Here is a 17,394-nt window from a genome sequence, read left to right as displayed (position 1 = left end):
TTACTTTAGAAGAGGCTCCCAAGGACTGACTCATAAGTCAACTGACTTATAGAAAAATATAGGTTCTCCTTTTCAGATATTCAGTGATTTTTATGTTAGCACATAAAGCTCTGAATAAAAGCACTATGTAATAGCAACTGTTAGAATCTGAATGAATATTGGAGATAATACTGTATTTGATTGTGTGTTTCATAATCAGAATGTATGCTAAATCAGCTTTTTTTTCCTCCAAATAGGCAATTCCAGGTTATTGACAACAGTATTGTTTGGAGCTTTCATCTGCTGGTTAAAGAGCTCATAGCTGATAACTTTGAGGACATGTAAAACAAAGGAAAGCAGTGCAGTTCTTATGGGAACAGACAACATCTTCCTCTGGGTTTGAACAAAACCATACACAATGATCATGACCTCTGGATGCTCCAGTGCTATAAATATCAACTCATAAGTCAAAGTCTAAACTTCTCAAACTTTCTCTGCTGTTGTGTCAGCAGAATAAAATGCTAAGCCTTCTGTAATAAGGAAGAAATTAGTCAATCGGGGATAAAAAAATTGTTTATATGTTTAATGTATGGTATTAATTTAGGTTACTGGAGCTGGCAGTGAAAGCTGCTGTTCTAAGGAGGGTGGAACCAAGTTTCAGGTTGATCCTGTGGTTCCCTCCCACCAACTTCCAGCATGTATATAAATTGTCAGCCCTCCAGACTCTTTGCCAGTTCTCTCTTTTAGACTTGCCAGAAGCAACAGAGCAGTAAAGATGAAGATCTTATTCACCTTTTCAATTTTTTTCTTCTCTGCTTTTGAACAAGCAGCTGCTTTTGCTCACTATGACAAGATTTTAACTCACAGTCGAATAAGGGCACGCGACCAAGGGTAAGTAACTGTGTTTTATTTCTCTTTTAAAAGGGAGCTTGTTAATCTTTATTCTGCTCTTTCTTCTTCCATTATAGTAAATGTGATTATTCACTATGCATTCTTACTATTATTCAAGGAGAATTTTCTTTCTCAATTAATTTTACAAGAATTGTTCCTAAATAAAGAGCTTTCTGGGCAACTTCAAAAGGAGAAAGAATATTGTTAAACTTCATAAAATGTGAAAAACTGCAAAATCATCACTTCTCAATTACTAAAATACGTGTGGTTTAGAACCACTAAAGTTAATTACAGTTCAAAATTAATGCGATGGGACATCAAATATGTTTAATATATGTTTTTAAATGTTTGAATAGAGTTGATGCCTATCCTACAGTATTTGCTCTTTTAATTCCATCTTAATGAAAATCATGAACTGTAAATGCTTTCTAACATAGACCTATGTACTGGGAGCCCTCTGTGAACTTCTGTTCCCACTAGAGCAATGCAGCAAGCTGCTCAGCAGGGTACCCAGAAGACAATGCTTACAAGCCAGGCTGCTTAGAGACATCAAAATAATTTGGGCAGCTGCTGTCAGAGAGACATGTGTATGAACACATTTTCCTTCAGCCTTCTTAAGTAAAGAATGCTCTGTGAATAAGGATTTTTTACCATCCTCTCTTCCTTTGTTGAATTCCCTCTGCCTGCTACACACACACACACAGAGACCTTTTCAAATAAAAATGTTCACTGGCTTCCCACTGATGTAAAATATATGTTCTTACTTTTGAACTGATGGGTTTTTTTAATTGTAGAAGCACAAAAAATATTGACAAAATGCCTTTGCTCCATGGAATTTTGCCCTTAAGAAATTCCTCTTCTATACACTACCATGCTAAGGAACAAGTATTCCTCTCTTGAAACTTGTGACTTCTTTTATTTACATGCCAATTTACCCTTTGGTCACCAGTAATTCCCAGAATGTTTTCTTAGGTGCCTGTGGTACTCCAGACAGTTGTTAATCAAAATAGCTGATTGATTTACAGAAGGCAGGGTTTCCTTCTACACAAAGAACAAGGCACTTTTCTTTCCCATCTCCCCATGACCTTCAGCTGCACAGATGTGTAGGAGACAAAAACTTTAATGAAAAGAGCCTGACAGTATTCATAGCTCAGTCCTTGCTGGTTGGAAATTAATTCCCTTTAAGGCAGAAGGGAGAAATATGAGGGCTATTGAGACTTGACTAGGCACAGCTGGTGACCACTGCCCATCACAGACAGAGGGTCAAACCAGAACGGAGGGGAAACTTCTGCCCCTGCTGGGAGGGTGGTCTGGTCAAGGAATGCAGCTGGGCAGCCCTGGGAGCTTGTGCTGTGGTTGCTTGAAAACACACCTGCCTTGGGAACTGAAGCCAGATGTTCATTTCTTACTCTTGCCCAACAGAAACAGTATTTGACACCATTTTATATAAAACTTTTCCAAAGATGTACAGAGACTTCTTTTTTAAAATGTTTTTCACTCCTACCCATTAGCCCAAATGTCTGTGCCCTTCAGCAAGTTATGGGAACAAAAAAGAAATACTTCAGCACCTGCAGAAACTGGTACCAGGGAGCCATCTGTGGAAAGAAAGCGTGAGTATTCTCTGTTTCAAAACTATTCCCTTTCATTGAGAAGATATACTGTAAGATTAGAAAACTCTCCTGTTTTCAAAGACAAATTGTTTGTTTCAAATGCAGACACAGGAAGAATTCAGTTCATAGTTTTACAGGGTTACAGCTTCCCTTTAGCTGCTTCTGAAACCACCTGGATAACTGATCCAATAATTCTTGCCAAAAATAATCACAAAAGGAGTGGAAAGTCTGAAAACGACAGCATAGTATGTAGAATGTTTAATGGTTGAGACTTCAGAGTATTAGTTTCAGCAATACTTCTCTGAGTTAAGTATTCATAGCTCTATTTTAAACACAAAGAGATATGAGGCTGTGACCTACCCAGAAATATAGGGGGACTTAATGGGCCAGTTGTGACAAGAACTCAGCACTACCCAGCAGAGCTGTGACCACAGCTTCCCACAAAGAAATAAATAAAGCATTCAAAATATGGTTGTGGATACAAATTAAACCTGGGTGAGTTTGGCATTCTTTTGAAATTTGTGTGCATATTTCAATTCTCTTCTCAGAACACAAATCGTTGCCTTCTCTGTAACTAACTGTCAGTCACTGCTGCTTTGTCAGCCAAATTGTAGTTCCAGAGTGTGAACATATACAAAATTCCCAGTCCTGAAATGGTCTGCCCCTCTTGTCTCACTTTGAATTAAGTAATTTAACAGGGACTGATATTGTTTACCCAATATTATAAATTTATTCTATTCCCATGTATCACATGTATCTCATGTTTCCCACTGTCTCTTGCTGTTGTGCAGTTGCTTGGACACATTTCTCAGCAGTTGTCATAGAAATCATTATTTTTATTTTCCCACTATTCTCTTACAGGGTCCAAGTAGGTCTGGGGTGATGTTTTCAGAAAGACTTGAGTGAGCAGGGAGTCCAGGCTTCAGCTGCAGCTCTGTCTTAGGGTCTTAGGAGTCTCTTAGTGAAAGCCTATAAAATTCTTCCAAATGCTCAAGCAGTAGTTAAGTACACAGCTGAACAGTCACTGAGAGATTATGTGCCCTAAAACATAAAGATGTTAAGGTATATTGATAGATGGTGTAAATTATACATATGGGGAACTTCATTCCTTCTGTAGATTTGTATTTAAAACTTTCCTATTGAACATTAACCACTATTTTAGATTGTAAGGTGATGTGAAATAGAGGGGTATTTTGGCCTGGGTTTTTTGTGCCAAAGGCTTCCTTAACAGACCATAATAATATGGAAGAAAATATGCAGTGTTAGAATCACAAGCCAGTAGAAGATGGCTCCTTTTGTAAATGAGCTCTTAAATTCTCCTGAAAATGTTTTTCTAATCATTCATAATTCACTAAAATAATAAAAAAAACTTAAATGAGAAGTGACTAATAATTTGCAATTGGTCATATTTTTAATCTCCTGATTATTAAAGTCATGAGTAAATAGAACCCACATTTTCCAGTCTTCAAATTTTAATATGGGCTTCTAAACATAGAAACAATGATGAATTCTGGGGAAGGGAAAAAGGACAGATTTGACTTTGAACAGTTAGCTCACAGGAATACAAATAAACTTTTACAAAGAGAATACTTTTAGACTTTCAAAAACTGCAACTATGGGACTTTGTAAACTTGTATGAAATGCATTTAATGGTTCTTTACAGAAAATCAAAGAATTCTGTGTTGACAAAGAGTTAGATGCAGACATGATCTGGGCTTGTGTGGGGAGTAAGGGGACACAAAAAATGGTGCAGAGTATGCATGCATCACTAGGAGAGCTCTGGCTGCACTCTCCCATGCTCTCTGCAGTGCATCCTCAAATATGGCACATTCATAGTTAAAAATGTATCCTTTTCCTATTTTTTTTCCCAAAACCAGCTTTAGAGTTTTGGGGTTTTTTTTTCATTTTTTTGACTGGTTTGTCCTGGCTGACAAACACATTTATTGTTCTATCTTGAGGATGATCCCTATACTTACCAATATAAAACTGATTAAGACTTCCAAATGATTATTTGAGATGAATGTCTCCAGTAATGATTTTTTTCACTGTTCAAATCAAGCATATAGATCAGATAGTAGTCAGGCAAGGACCTGAAATGGGCCTGTGTTGTGGTTTCTACTATTCCTGTTGGGTGTCAGAGCCTTTGTGTTTTTTTTTTTTCCATTCCCAAAAGACAGTGCATGTCATAACATAGTGTTGGAAAGTATCCACAGGAAAAAGACTGAGGGAAGGTGTAGTAGGAGGAAGTTTTCTCCCATTTTCTTTCTGAGGAAATGTTTTCAGTGCTCTGACAGCATACCATAAATTAATGGAGCTGAGTTGTACTTCCGATACACCGACACTGATTCCAACACACAGCCTTGCCTTTCAAGTAGTGCCATGACTTTGAAGTCTCAACTCTAAAGTCAGTCTAGACATGAAGAATGATACCGTGGCCCCACCAGAGCTAATGAAAAGACCTGATTTTTATGGGCCAAGCTGTGACCCTAAGCTTACTGTTATTGTAATCTTTATTGGTTAATAATTACTTACTTAAGGAGGTGGAAGGAAGTAACAGCAGTAAGTTAGAGGGGCTATAGTACAAAACACAATGAACATCCTACCCAGACAAGCAATGTGGTTATTCTAAGTCCTCAGAAGTTTCTTTGGAATTCAATTGACTGTCTGGAATCCTGACTAGTCTCTCCCTTTTTTTTTTTTATTTATTTTTAATATTTTTTTTTTTTAAATGAGCAAATCCAGACAAGTTAGAACAATTTTTTCATATAAATTGCAGATTTATAAACATTTGATGATGGTAATAATGATTGATTTCAAATCCAGCTTGACTGTGTGTGGTCATTTGCCCCACTTCTACCTTCAATTTTTTCAGGACACGTAGGTTTATGGGTTTTATAAGAATATTTCCTTCTCCTCCAGATGGCATTATAATACTGACTTCACTTTTCCTTCAGTGGGCGTGCTACAAGTCATCCAAAATACTTCACCTTTTGAGTAAAGTCTGCCATACCCCTGACTTCTTTGGCACTACATTTTATTCCACTGCAGACACATTGGGAAGAAGGGTATTTCCTGAAAATTACTTAGACTAAGCCTTGGATATTCTCAACCTCAGTTTTGGAAAGCGACCTACTCCTGTGGTTTTATTCCTAGATAGATGTCATGTCCTCCTATAAGAGAAAATCTACTCTCAGCACAAATCTGACAGGGAATTCATTACTTAGCTGAGCTCCAGAAGCCAAGCAAGTTATGCAATGGTAGATACCTTCATGTGTTAGGAAAAACACTTTGAAAGGATAGGCAGTTTGGACTCATTAAACTAAAGTCACGTGGTGACTTTGTTCTCTTCACTGGCTAGAATTTAGAGGCATGTAAGCTGTGAAACATTTTACAGAGCCTGTGTAAGGCCCTAAGCAAGGAGCCAACCAGAGGAAGACATTGAGCAGTGGAGCTGGGTGTATTTGGGTATGAGAGTATGCACAAAACTACCTTCTCCCTTCCCTTTTAACACTCTACAATTCTATAAGCACTCACAGAGTAAAGCTATAAGGGGAAACTAGTGTGCATGAGAGTAAGTCGTAGAACTCCTGAGGGGTTTTTTTTTGTATGCTGTAATAGAGCATCTATAATAACTTAGTCTTAGCTGTTAATGCAAATGTTTTACTCTGTGTGCTCAAAACAGAAGTATAGACATAACTAAAGAAGTTACTCTAATAAGGTTATTAATCAAAAGGATAAAGACTTTTCTCATGTTAATATCTCCATGTTAACAAATCTTCCCTAACTTGCATATACGATCTATTAAGTACTAATTCAAGAATGCTTTTTTAATTTACACTCCCTTTCCACTGCTTTAAATTTCCAATTGGGATGCTCCTTACAGATTTGCTAAAATCAAAGCCTATTAGACCAGAAGTCTTTCCACTGTTTCTCTGCAGTATTTTATCTCCATGCCAGCAAGGAGTACAAAAAGATGAGTCATAGAGCTGATCTGCATAAACTGAACACTGGCTTTGTTAGCCAAGAATAACAAAGACATAAGGTAGTGCTGCTCTACCCTTTTTTTCCTTTGGATTATACTCCTTTAGATGAGGTCAGAACAACTTTATGCTAAAAAAAATAAAGCCTCCAACAACCAAATAAGCAATAAAAAACCATACCCCAAAAACCTAACACCATCCCCCCCTAAAAAAAAACCAAACAACCTCAAGAATGCAACATTGCTTTATTTTTATTATTTTATTTTATTATTAACTGCTTTCTTTGCATAGGCACCATATATTGAACTCGTAGGTAGACACAGATGAGGATAACTTATGGTGTGAGCTGGTATTTCCCCTGTGTACTGTGTCTGTGCACAAGTGGTGCCAAGGAGCTGCATCTTGCACTGAGTTTTACCTGGTTCTAACCCAATCATGGGATCCTCTGTGGAGACCCCTTTTCTCCCATTCCATCTTTCTCACTACACTTTGAGCACAGCTGATGCATGGACAGTTGCAGTCATCTGTAAGGGAATGTGAATAATGTAAGTAGGAACTTACAGTAACCTTTGACTGATCTTGTAATGCTTGGCTGAAGAAGGGTTTTCTGTCTTATCTATGTTCTTCAGTCAGTTTTTTTGCCTTTCATTAATTGTGTCATTGTTGGATATGGCAAGAAGACTAAACTTGCCATATTTTATTCTATGCCTATAACTCAGCTTCCTCTTTCCTTTTTCCAAAAGCTAATTAAAGACTCCAATCTTTCGTGGCTTCTCATGGTGTGAGGGGGAAATATTTTCTATTCCATGGAAGAAAAAATATTTTCTGATGAGAAAGTAGTTCAGACAGTTGGGAAAAACTTTCTGATTCCTATTCTGCTACATAGTTTTCTTTAATAAGATTTTTTTTTTTTTTTTTAATTAGCTTCTGGCAGGGATACAGCAGGGAGAAGAGTATAAGGTTAATTTCCTTATTAGTAAGAAAATCTGTAGCCTAAACTGTATCCTGTTCTTGCATTCCTAAGAAATAGCAATTCAGTGAATTGTTTTAAAGAAAGAGATGTATTAAAAAGATCTGGAAATACTTTCAATATATGACTTTGCAGTTGAAAAGATGCACATGGCAGAAGGGAGAATATATCAAGTGTGTCTACACATGGGAGGGAATGGAGACAAAACATTTTCATAGCACAGAGAAATGAAAGACTATGTGTGGTTTTGTTTTTTTTTTCTTTTAATCTTTCATCTTCACCATCTCTGTAAGGTTACTGTCAGTTATGGAATTACAAGCCTCACTTTTAAACTCATGCTTGTAATGCTGTTGTGCTTCCAGACTACTTTCATTGTATTTTCATGTTTGTAGTTAATGTTTTGCCAGCTTTGGTTTATGAAAAAAATGAGAGAAGTGTGCTCAGCAGCCACCAAAGAGTATGCAATTTAAAGGCTGGAATGTGGTGGTAAAGACTCAGCAAAACCTTCAAGGAATTAGTGCTCAGAGCTCTAGCACTGCCAACATCATTCACACCTATGAAATAAATCTATTCAGTAAAACCATGATCACAATTTATCATTGTCATTCACAGTGTACCATAATAATATCTGAAGTCTAAAGTCTTAAAGTTTATAATTTAGGGTTTGGTAAGTTTGTGCAATTTATTGACATTCCCTCTTCCGAGGACCTAAATCAGCTCTGGGATAACTTCAGTGAATTTGTAGTTTCATGTAAGAGATGAAAAATCAAGCAGGTCTATGATAGAGCTTCTATTTCTGACATATTAATTAAGAAGACATATTTTATACAAGACTGTAAATGCCAAAGTGAACATTACAGTGTACAGAATTATCAGTTAGCCCTGGTTTAGTCTTATGTTTAGATTACGTGCGTTCAAGAATGAGAATATTCTGTTTACATCATCATGTAACAGAATGATGTTTACAACATCCTGTTCCTGGTCCTTGTATTGCAAAATTCTGTGTATTCATTGATGACATAATTTTTTAACTTTTTGATTTCTTTTAGTCTGGTTTTTATCCTTGCTGCATTCAATCTTTAGTGACTTCCCTCTCTATAACCTGCTTCATGTCTGTACTTAATGATTTTTCTCCCTGAGCTTCTTCGAAGTCTTCCTTGAAATACTGAGGCTCTGCTATCCCACTTTCTCTGACCATACAATCCACAGGACCTTCTCCTAAATACCTGTTTAGTTCCTATATCCAGTATGTAAGTAATCTCAGGTAGTTTTGTCATTTTAAATTTCTGTTCAGTCCTTTTTCTGTTTCCTTTCCAACCCTGCTACAACCAGTTTCTCCCAATGTCTTCACTTTCTTTATTTTTCCTTTTCATCAGCCCCCTTAATTCCTTTTAAAATAGACCAGGTAAATTAATTTTCTTCAGCTGCTGTTCTAGTCACATCATCTTTTAATAACTCTACATGAGTTCCACAGTGCCTTTTATGATCCTTCTTAGCACTTCAATTTGATGATGGCAGTCATTTTGTAGATTTAAAAGCCTTGCATTTAGTAAAATGCAACCAATTTATAGTCTATATAGAGGAATTTGAATGACAAAAAAGGGACAAATATCTGGAGAACGTATATGTAGCGATGAAGGATTACGAAATTAAAAATTAGACTCAGCTAAAATTAACATACACTTGTCCTGTGTATTATTTAATTGTGCTTTTGTCTATATCCCACAGAACTGTCTTATATGAGTGCTGTCCTGGCTATATGAAGATGGATGGTATGAGAGGATGTCCTGCAGGTACAAGCTTATTCTTATTGGGATAAGCCAGTATATGAGAAGCATTACAACACAAGAGACTTTCAAAGGTGGTCATCTGGAGAAATGATTGCCTCTTTTTAAGAATTACTGCCTGAGCATACACAGCTTCATTTGCATATCGTCAACACGGTTAAGAATGAGCTAGTATTGAATTTGATCATGTAGTTGAAGTTGAATTTCCCAGCTTCTTTTAGTTACTGGATCGAGAGGAACGATACAGTTCCCAAAGATGCCAAAGAAGAACTTTTGTTTCTATTAATATCACGTCCCAGAACAACCTCAAGCATACTGGTGAGGTCAGAAACTGAGGACAGGAAGTGTGGCATATCTAAATTCCGTTTATTTCTTATCCTGAGGATTTGAATCTTACTTGTTAAAAGATAGTTATGGGCTTTAAATAAACTAAGGAGTCAAAATGAAGACAGGAATTCTTGATTTCTCCTATTTGTGCTGTTCTGTTTTGCATAAATGAAATCAAATGCAATAGGGAAGAGTATTCTGGGAAGAAATATTTTCATAACTTTAGATCACTATACTTGAACTAATTCTTCTACATTCAATAACAAACTTAGGTATATCTAAATCAGAGTTCAGTTTATTTAGATGAATTAACATCACTTGAGATGTTTACATTAAGGTGAGGTCACTCACACTCTAGAAATGACAGGTCCTCTCCACGACCATAATCAGAGCCAACAGCAACTATCTCACATGCAGATCCCTCACTTCTAGATGCCTCAAATTAGGAGAGATTAATCCTGTTCTCAAGTAGCAGTGTTTTAACTGTGAGACTATGGCCATCGTTACTCTCTGAATTAATCAATATATGCACAAATGACACACTGGAGGAATAGCAAGAGGCCTCACAGAAGAATTCTTGTCCATGATGACCAAATAAGATTCACTCCATTGGAAGTTTAGTGATTATAGATGGAATTTACTCCTGTCCTTAATGGATAGCCTCCCATTCCAGGCTGGGTTGTCACAAACCAATACAACTCTTCTAAAGAAAACTTTACAATATCCAGTTTTGTTTGCTCTAATTCTTCATTGAGAAAAGCAAAAAAAAAATAAATAACAACCAGTTGTGTTTGCATGTTTTTTTTTTTTAGTATGTTGACAATGGAATTTGAATCCCAGCACATTGTTTTAATATTTAAACAGTTTCAGAAGGGCAATATTATTGCCCAACCAAACAGAACCACGTAGATTTGATTGTGAGAAACTAGATGGTGGAAGAGTTTACACTATTCTTGTCTCATATTTATTTCAGTTGCTCCTATTGATCATGTATATGGTACACTTGGAATTGTGGGAGCTACCTCCACGCAGCAGTATTCTGACATATCAAAGCTGAGAGAAGAGATTGAGGGACGAGGATCATTCACTTTCTTTGCACCAAGCAATGAAGCCTGGGAGCAATTAAATGCAGTAAGTGTGTGTAATGTACAAGTGTGTTTCTCTTTCAGCTAATATTGGTTTAGCTGCAACAGCCAGTCTATGACAAGATAGACTGGAAACAATATTGATATTTTGGATATTAAAGGATGTTACAAATGTTATAATAAAATAATTTGCATGTTTCTCATGCATTGCTAAAACTAGAGAGTCTGAATTTATTTTCAAGAGCACTAAGCAGCTGTGGTTTTTTTTTAACTACTTGCAAGACAAATATTAATATTGCTGGTGTTATTAGCCTAATTTTGGGGAAATTGACAAGAATTCCAGCTACTGCATGATCCAGAGTGTAACTGTACTTTGGAAGTGGTTCTGGTATCCTTCTTTTACTAATGTTTTTAGTTAAGTAAATATTGAATCAAAGCTCCTCCAATTATTTGTCTGTGATGAGACCTCTGGTCTTCCATTTGTGAGCAAATCAGACTAAAGTGTCATTGAAGTACAGCCAGACTGACAGGTGTCAAAGTCATGTCTCCGAACAGGATATATCCATTATTCAATATATTGAAACCACATATTAAGGTAAAGCAATATGTACACCTTTCCAACTGGAAGAATATTTTTAAGCTTCTAATTAATTTTGTTTTTTGTTTTTTTTTTGGTCAGGAAATTCACAGAAATTTGGTAGACAATGTAAACATTGAACTGTATAATGCTCTCCACCACCACATGGTAAACAAGCGCATGTTGACAAAAGATCTTAAGAATGGCATGACTCTGGTGTCTATGTATAATGACCAGAAATTGCTCATTAACCATTATCCTAATGGGGTAAGTCTATTCTCTTTTATTTCCCTAATAAAATTAGTATAGTTATATCCATTACCCTTTCCTTTATTTCAAGCTACAGCTAAGTAAATATGTTATAGGAAGTTTAACATCTAGCAAGTTGCTGCCACTGACAAAAATAAATAAATTTTCTCTTCAAGTTTTGTCTGCTAAAGAAACTTTGTCTGCTGTGTAGACTAATCACTAAGAAAGAATTAGCAAATGTGCTGTTTGCTGTTTAGAAACCAAAGTTCAAACAAGAATGAACTTCTTCCTAAGAGACAAAGCCTTTTGCAGTCAAAACATACAATCATAATAAAACCATGATCAAAACCTACTATTAATCTTCATCTCTTTACAAAATCAGAATAAATCATATTATTTGAATTAGGATGAATGGTAGAAACATTTAAGATTGCAAAGGGGACACCTCAATTATTTGGCTGAAAAAAAAAGATGTTGATAAGTGCTAGAAATCTCCCAGTCAAGTCATTTATTTTTCTTGCCTTACATTTGACAAAATGTTTATGCTGGGCTACAATTTACATCTGTAAAAACCCAATACAACCACCAAGATTAATAAGATATGGAAAACAAATCTGAATAATTGTAATAGGAAATATAACAGGAATATGAAATCAATGTAGTGGGAACAAATGTGCTGCTAGCTTTCCAGAAGCTTAATCTGCTTTCCAAATCTTACAAAGTTGTACTTACATTTCAAAATAAAAGAACAGTGAATACACAGTGTACAGTATGCACATTGCCAATCTTTGAGAATCAGATTGCAATTATATGATCAAATTAATGCTTAATCTTTTACTGCTTGGTTCTTCAAATACAGGTTGTTACTGTTAACTGTGCCAGGGTCATCCATGGCAACCAGATTGCTACCAATGGTGTTGTTCATGTTGTTGATCGTGTCCTGACTGCTATTGGAAATACCATTCAAGATTTCATTGAAGTTGAGGATGATCTTTCATCTTTTAGAGTAAGTGGGCAAAAATAAAAGTTTCTCTGTTTTTTGTTTTTTTAGTTCTTTCTTCTTTTTTATTTGTGTGTGATACCTGGAAGTAAAGAGGGTTAGTTCAGTAGGAGAGAGAAATGCATTAAGAACAGCTAATATTGTAAATATAGCTATATAAATAGGCAAAGCAATTTTTATATAAGGAATCTGCTTCTTCTCTTTCATGGACCAAATAAAAGCTTATCAGTAGGACAGGATATGTCTCAGTACATAAAAAAACGTGTCTTCTTTTCAAGCACTGAGGTAATGAAAGATGTGAACATAAGTTAGAGTGTCTGGTGCTGGGTAAATGAGAATGATTCCAAAACTGGTGATAGAAAAAGGTAAAAAAACCAAATAAATTTCAGAACTGAACTCATAGCAAATTTCAGAACACCAGTAGATACATGTAGGAAGGTTTTTTTCTTGCTGAGAAGCAGCAGGTTTTTTTTTTTCTGTCCGAGTTGTTAATTTCTTCTTCTTTTAGAAGATATTTCAACCTATTGTAATGGAATTTTGTACTGCACATGTTTAAAAACATGCCACAGTTTTGCAAATAGATGTTGTCCTTTTCCTTCCTCTATCTCCTCAATAAATGCAACAAAATGTTTTAAGTGCAGAAGCATAAAGGTAGAAAAGGCCCTCTGAATACCTCAAATCCAGTCCATGGCATCTATAGGCAACCACATCATCCTTTTAAAAATTTTAATATAAAATCCATTAATTATATTAATATCAAATTATTAAAAAGCTAACCCTTTCTAATCTCCAGTTGAAAAAGAAACTCTCTCTGTTTCATTAGTTCCTGTGTATTCTTTCTTGCATCTCTTCTACTTGAGTTTAACTGTTGTGGACTCTAAGCAGACATTTTCACCTAATCCTAGATAAGCTCCTATCTATTAATTTACAAACCTCCCTAACTCAGTTTGAAAAAAACTTACTGGTTTCCAGGATACATGCCTAGCATCACACTTGCTTTTCTTTCAGTTGCATCACATTGCATCCTACCTTTCTGACTTTTCAGAGGGTGAAGCTCCATGCATCTGCTAATTCCTGTGTGTTCACCTCTGCATTTCATACTGCTTTAATGACTTTGACACCAAAAGCCAACGTGATACTAAAACCAATAAACTAAATCGGCCCTGAGACTCATATGACATTTATTTTAGGATGGTTATCCCCATCTTTCAGTTCACTAGTTTCATATGCACTTAATCTTTCTGTCTTCATTTGAGCTAATAATATTTCATATTTCATCATAGAATCATAGAATACCAGACTGAAAGGGACCTCAAGGATTATTTGGTCCACCCTTTCTTGGGAAAAGCACTGTCTAGATAAGAAGGGTCAGCACACTGTCCAGGTGAACCAAGTGTCCAGTGTTGAGGAACCCACCACTTCCCTTGGGAGATTATTCCAGTGGCTGATTGTCCTTGTGAAAAATTTTCCTCTTGTGTCTAATCAGAATCTCTCCATTAGCCTTCATCTTTTCTATGTGACTCCTTGTAAAAAGGGAGTCTGCATCTTCTTTGTAGCCACCCTTTTACACTGAAACATGGTGATAATGTCTCTCCTAAAATTTCTTTTCTCAAGACTGAACAAACCCAATTCTCTCAGCCTTTCCTTATATGGGACCTTCTCAGCCCTTTAATCATCTTCGTGGCCCTTCTTTGGACCCTCTCCAGCCTGTCCACATGCTTTTTTGTATAGTTTGGGACAAAACCAAGCATAGTAAACTAAGCAAATTCTTTACTCAAGTCCAGATGTGTTCAATTTTACATGTTCTTTTTCTAGAAAATCTGTTCATAATTTATATTGTCATGCTCTAGCATATTACCTTTTTGATCCATCATACGTTATCATAGTATCTTTGTTTATTTTTCCTGCATTGTTCTTTTTCTTCAGTCTTTGATTCTAATGAGGACACACTAGAGCCACCAAAGAAATGACCTTTTCCTGTCAGGTCTGAACCTTCCCTGACACAGGTTTGAAAAGCTGTCATGTCCTGTCCCTGGATACCAGGGAGAAGAAATCATCACCTCTCTCTCCCCTTTCCCTCCCTAGGAAGCTGTAGAGAGTAATGAGGTCACCTCTCAGCCCCTTGTTGTGATTCAAAACCTCCTTCTTGTATTTAAGCAAATTAGTCACATACTTGTAATACATTTTTTATTATTTTAGGGGCAAATAATTAGCTTTGATAGACTATTGCTTTGATCTATTTTGTCAAAATCTGTATGTTCACATTTTTAATTTAAAAATTCAGGCCATTATAATAAAAATTTCTGCCCTCTTGTCACCTCTATCAAAATTCTTTGATTACTCTGTGCTAAACTGAGGAGGTAACTCAGTATATCAAGACATTTTTCCAACAAAATTAATTTTCTACTCCTTTATGTCAATTCATTTTTGGATCTTTCTGTAACACCTATCTTAGTCTAATATTAAAGTACCTGCAGGCAGTAGGTTAAACTGGACACATAATGTGCTTTGGAAATATTTTAAATAACCAACATTAAAACCCAAATTTATTTCTAGGCTGCTGCCATCACATCAGAGGTCTTGGATGTTCTTGGAAAGCCTGGTCATTACACAGTCTTTGCTCCTACTAATGAAGCTTTTGAGAGGCTTCCAAGGGGAGTCTTAGAAAGGATCATGGGTGACAAGGTGGCTTCTGAAGGTATGTAAGCTTTTTTGTGTGAATGAGAAATACAGATGAGGAGATCAGGAGGTCAAAACATTATCTGAGTAGCTCTGAAATTAAGCACTTGTCCTTTCATACATACAGGTGGAGTTGTATCTTCTGTCTTCTATTTTCCCCACTACCTAAGGATTCAGATTCACTGAAAACTTAATTTACAAAACAGTTCAAAGGAAAATGTTTCTAATAGTTCAGCTGCATAGTTCCAATGCAGATTCCTCCCTCCAGAAATGCAGGGCTGTCTGAATGTTTGATTCTCTCATAGCTTTCTCATGTGCAGATTTTTTATACAAAAAGGACATGCTCTTATAAAAGAGAAATTCTGCCCTGCAAGTTGAACTGAATTTATACTATATATTCTGACAAACTGTAACAGTCAGCACTTACTCTGCTGAGAATGACAATAAAACTAAACAGCAACTGAATCAGTCTGTTATGTGAACATAACATTGATGTAATAGACCACTAAAGAGTGGAAGGCTACATTTCTGTTCTTATTTATGAGTTCCACTGCACTAAAGAAGTTCTCCATCCTTTCATTATACCCTGATTAAGTCATTGTGCAGTATCTCAATGAATAAGGTGAAAAGAAGCACCTGGACTAGTTTTAACATGCCACAATGACTAAAAATGGAATTCTGAAATAACACAGAATTTTTGTTGTGCCTTTTTTTTTGTTTTGTTTTCAGTTTGATTTCATGAATTTTTGGCTGATTCTTTTGGTACCCATAGAGATAGTACACTGAATGTTGCTTACATAGTAGGACATATCAAAATATAAATCTGGGGCTGTCTTGCATAGTCTATAGAGCTTTGTACTGAGAGATCCAACTGGATAATATAATTTTCAGTCACAGTGTTATAATTGTCATGGTTTAGAAACAGCCAGGGAAATATGGGAAGGAGAAAAAAAAAATAAAACCCCACTGGTTCAGATAAAAAGAATTTAATATAACAATGCAAAAGGAGCAACAAATAAAGGTAATAACAGTAACAGTAATTAAACATTATATAAAACAAGTGATATAAAACAGGCTGCATTAGCTTTGAGCAGAAATGGTGTCACCACCCCAGACTGCCCAGTGAAAAATGCACCTTATTTAGTGGGCAAGATGTCAGTAGAGTATTGAATGATCTATTGGCTGGTTCAATTGTCTATCCTGGCTGTGCCTCCTCCCCAACTTTTGCAGAAAATTAACCCTATCCTAGCTAAACCAGGACAGCAATATAAGGGATGCCAAAGTTTTTTGACCTTAGATGTTCTTTAGAAGCCTACAGTATCAATTCTTATATAAATAGCTTTCAATAAGGAATCTGTGAATGCAAATAAGCAAATATGCTACATAACCTAGTAATCTATTAAAAACAAAGTAGGGTTAATAATTTATCCCACATCTATATGCAAAATATGTGTATGTATTTGCAAATATGTGTCCAAATTCCTGTATATGAATTTCCTGCTCTTTTCTCCTCAGCTCTTGTGAAGTTTCATATTTTAAATACTCTCCAGTGCTCTGAAGCCATCACAGGTGGAGCTGTCTATGAAACCTTGGAAGGAAACACAGTTGAAGTTGGTTGTGATGGTGAAAGTCTGACTGTGAATGGAGGGAAGATGGTGAAACGCAAAGATATTGTGACCACCAATGGTGTCATCCACCTCATTGATGAAGTGCTAATTCCTGATTCTGGTCAGTGGCGTGTGGGAAAAACCTCTTACACTGAAGATGTTTCCTCAGTATTACCTAGATTCCTTCAGATATATTATTAAGGATAAGCATGGAAAATAAAAATAATTCAAAAAAGAAGATACATTGTGTTAAAATACCTTTTCTTATTCCTTTAATCACAGCCAAACAAGTCTTTGAACTTGGGGGTGCCCAGCAGACTACTTTTACAGAGCTGGTGGCACAGCTAGGACTGAGAGCTTCTCTAAGACCAGAAGGCCAATACACTCTCCTGGCACCTCTGAATGGTGCTTTCTCAGGTCAGTAGCCCTAAATGATTATACTCTGAATGTAAAAATAAATAAAAAAATTAAAGCAGAGAGAAACTGATAGAAATATACTATAAAAGAGATGTTTGTATATTTGCAGTATTGACCCTGTGGGCATCCTGCCCTTCCCCCAAGAATTTGAAGGTTAACTTACCATCACAGAAACAAATTTGGAAGGGTTTTAAGGTGCACGTGGGGAAAGGAAAAGTTGCAATAAGAACTTCAGC

The 17,394-nt window shown here is 36.1% G+C and overlaps 1 protein-coding gene across 1 annotated transcript; it reads left to right on the top strand.

Moving 5' to 3' along the window:
* The first annotated feature begins 717 nt into the window (after nt 1-717).
* POSTN (periostin, osteoblast specific factor) lies at nt 718-17,176 on the top strand. The gene is made up of 9 exons (XM_008936098.1): nt 718-870; nt 2,382-2,480; nt 9,159-9,223; nt 10,518-10,675; nt 11,309-11,473; nt 12,315-12,461; nt 15,012-15,153; nt 16,650-16,862; nt 17,024-17,176. The coding sequence occupies exons 1-9, from the start codon at nt 755-757 to the stop codon at nt 17,164-17,166; spliced, it is 1,248 nt and encodes a 415-aa protein (XP_008934346.1). The 5' UTR covers nt 718-754; the 3' UTR covers nt 17,167-17,176.
* Nucleotides 17,177-17,394: the final 218 nt, after the last annotated feature.

Source organism: Merops nubicus, unplaced genomic scaffold, assembly GCF_000691845.1.
Source record: "Merops nubicus isolate BGI_N331 unplaced genomic scaffold, ASM69184v1 scaffold3750, whole genome shotgun sequence".
In the NCBI taxonomy this organism is placed as follows: Eukaryota; Metazoa; Chordata; class Aves; order Coraciiformes; family Meropidae; genus Merops; species Merops nubicus.
Note: the sequence above shows the minus strand (reverse complement) of the source record. Positions and strands in the feature narration are given on the sequence as shown.

Bases quoted from the DNA above. Each gene is read 5' to 3' on its own strand.
- POSTN (XM_008936098.1), top strand. From the start codon at position 755: ATGAAGATCTTATTCACCTTTTCAATTTTTTTCTTCTCTGCTTTTGAA. The intron at 9,224-10,517 runs GTACAAGCTTAT...TATTTATTTCAG, and splicing joins TATGAGAGGATGTCCTGCAG to TTGCTCCTATTGATCATGTA. The intron at 11,474-12,314 runs GTAAGTCTATTC...CTTCAAATACAG, and splicing joins TTAACCATTATCCTAATGGG to GTTGTTACTGTTAACTGTGC.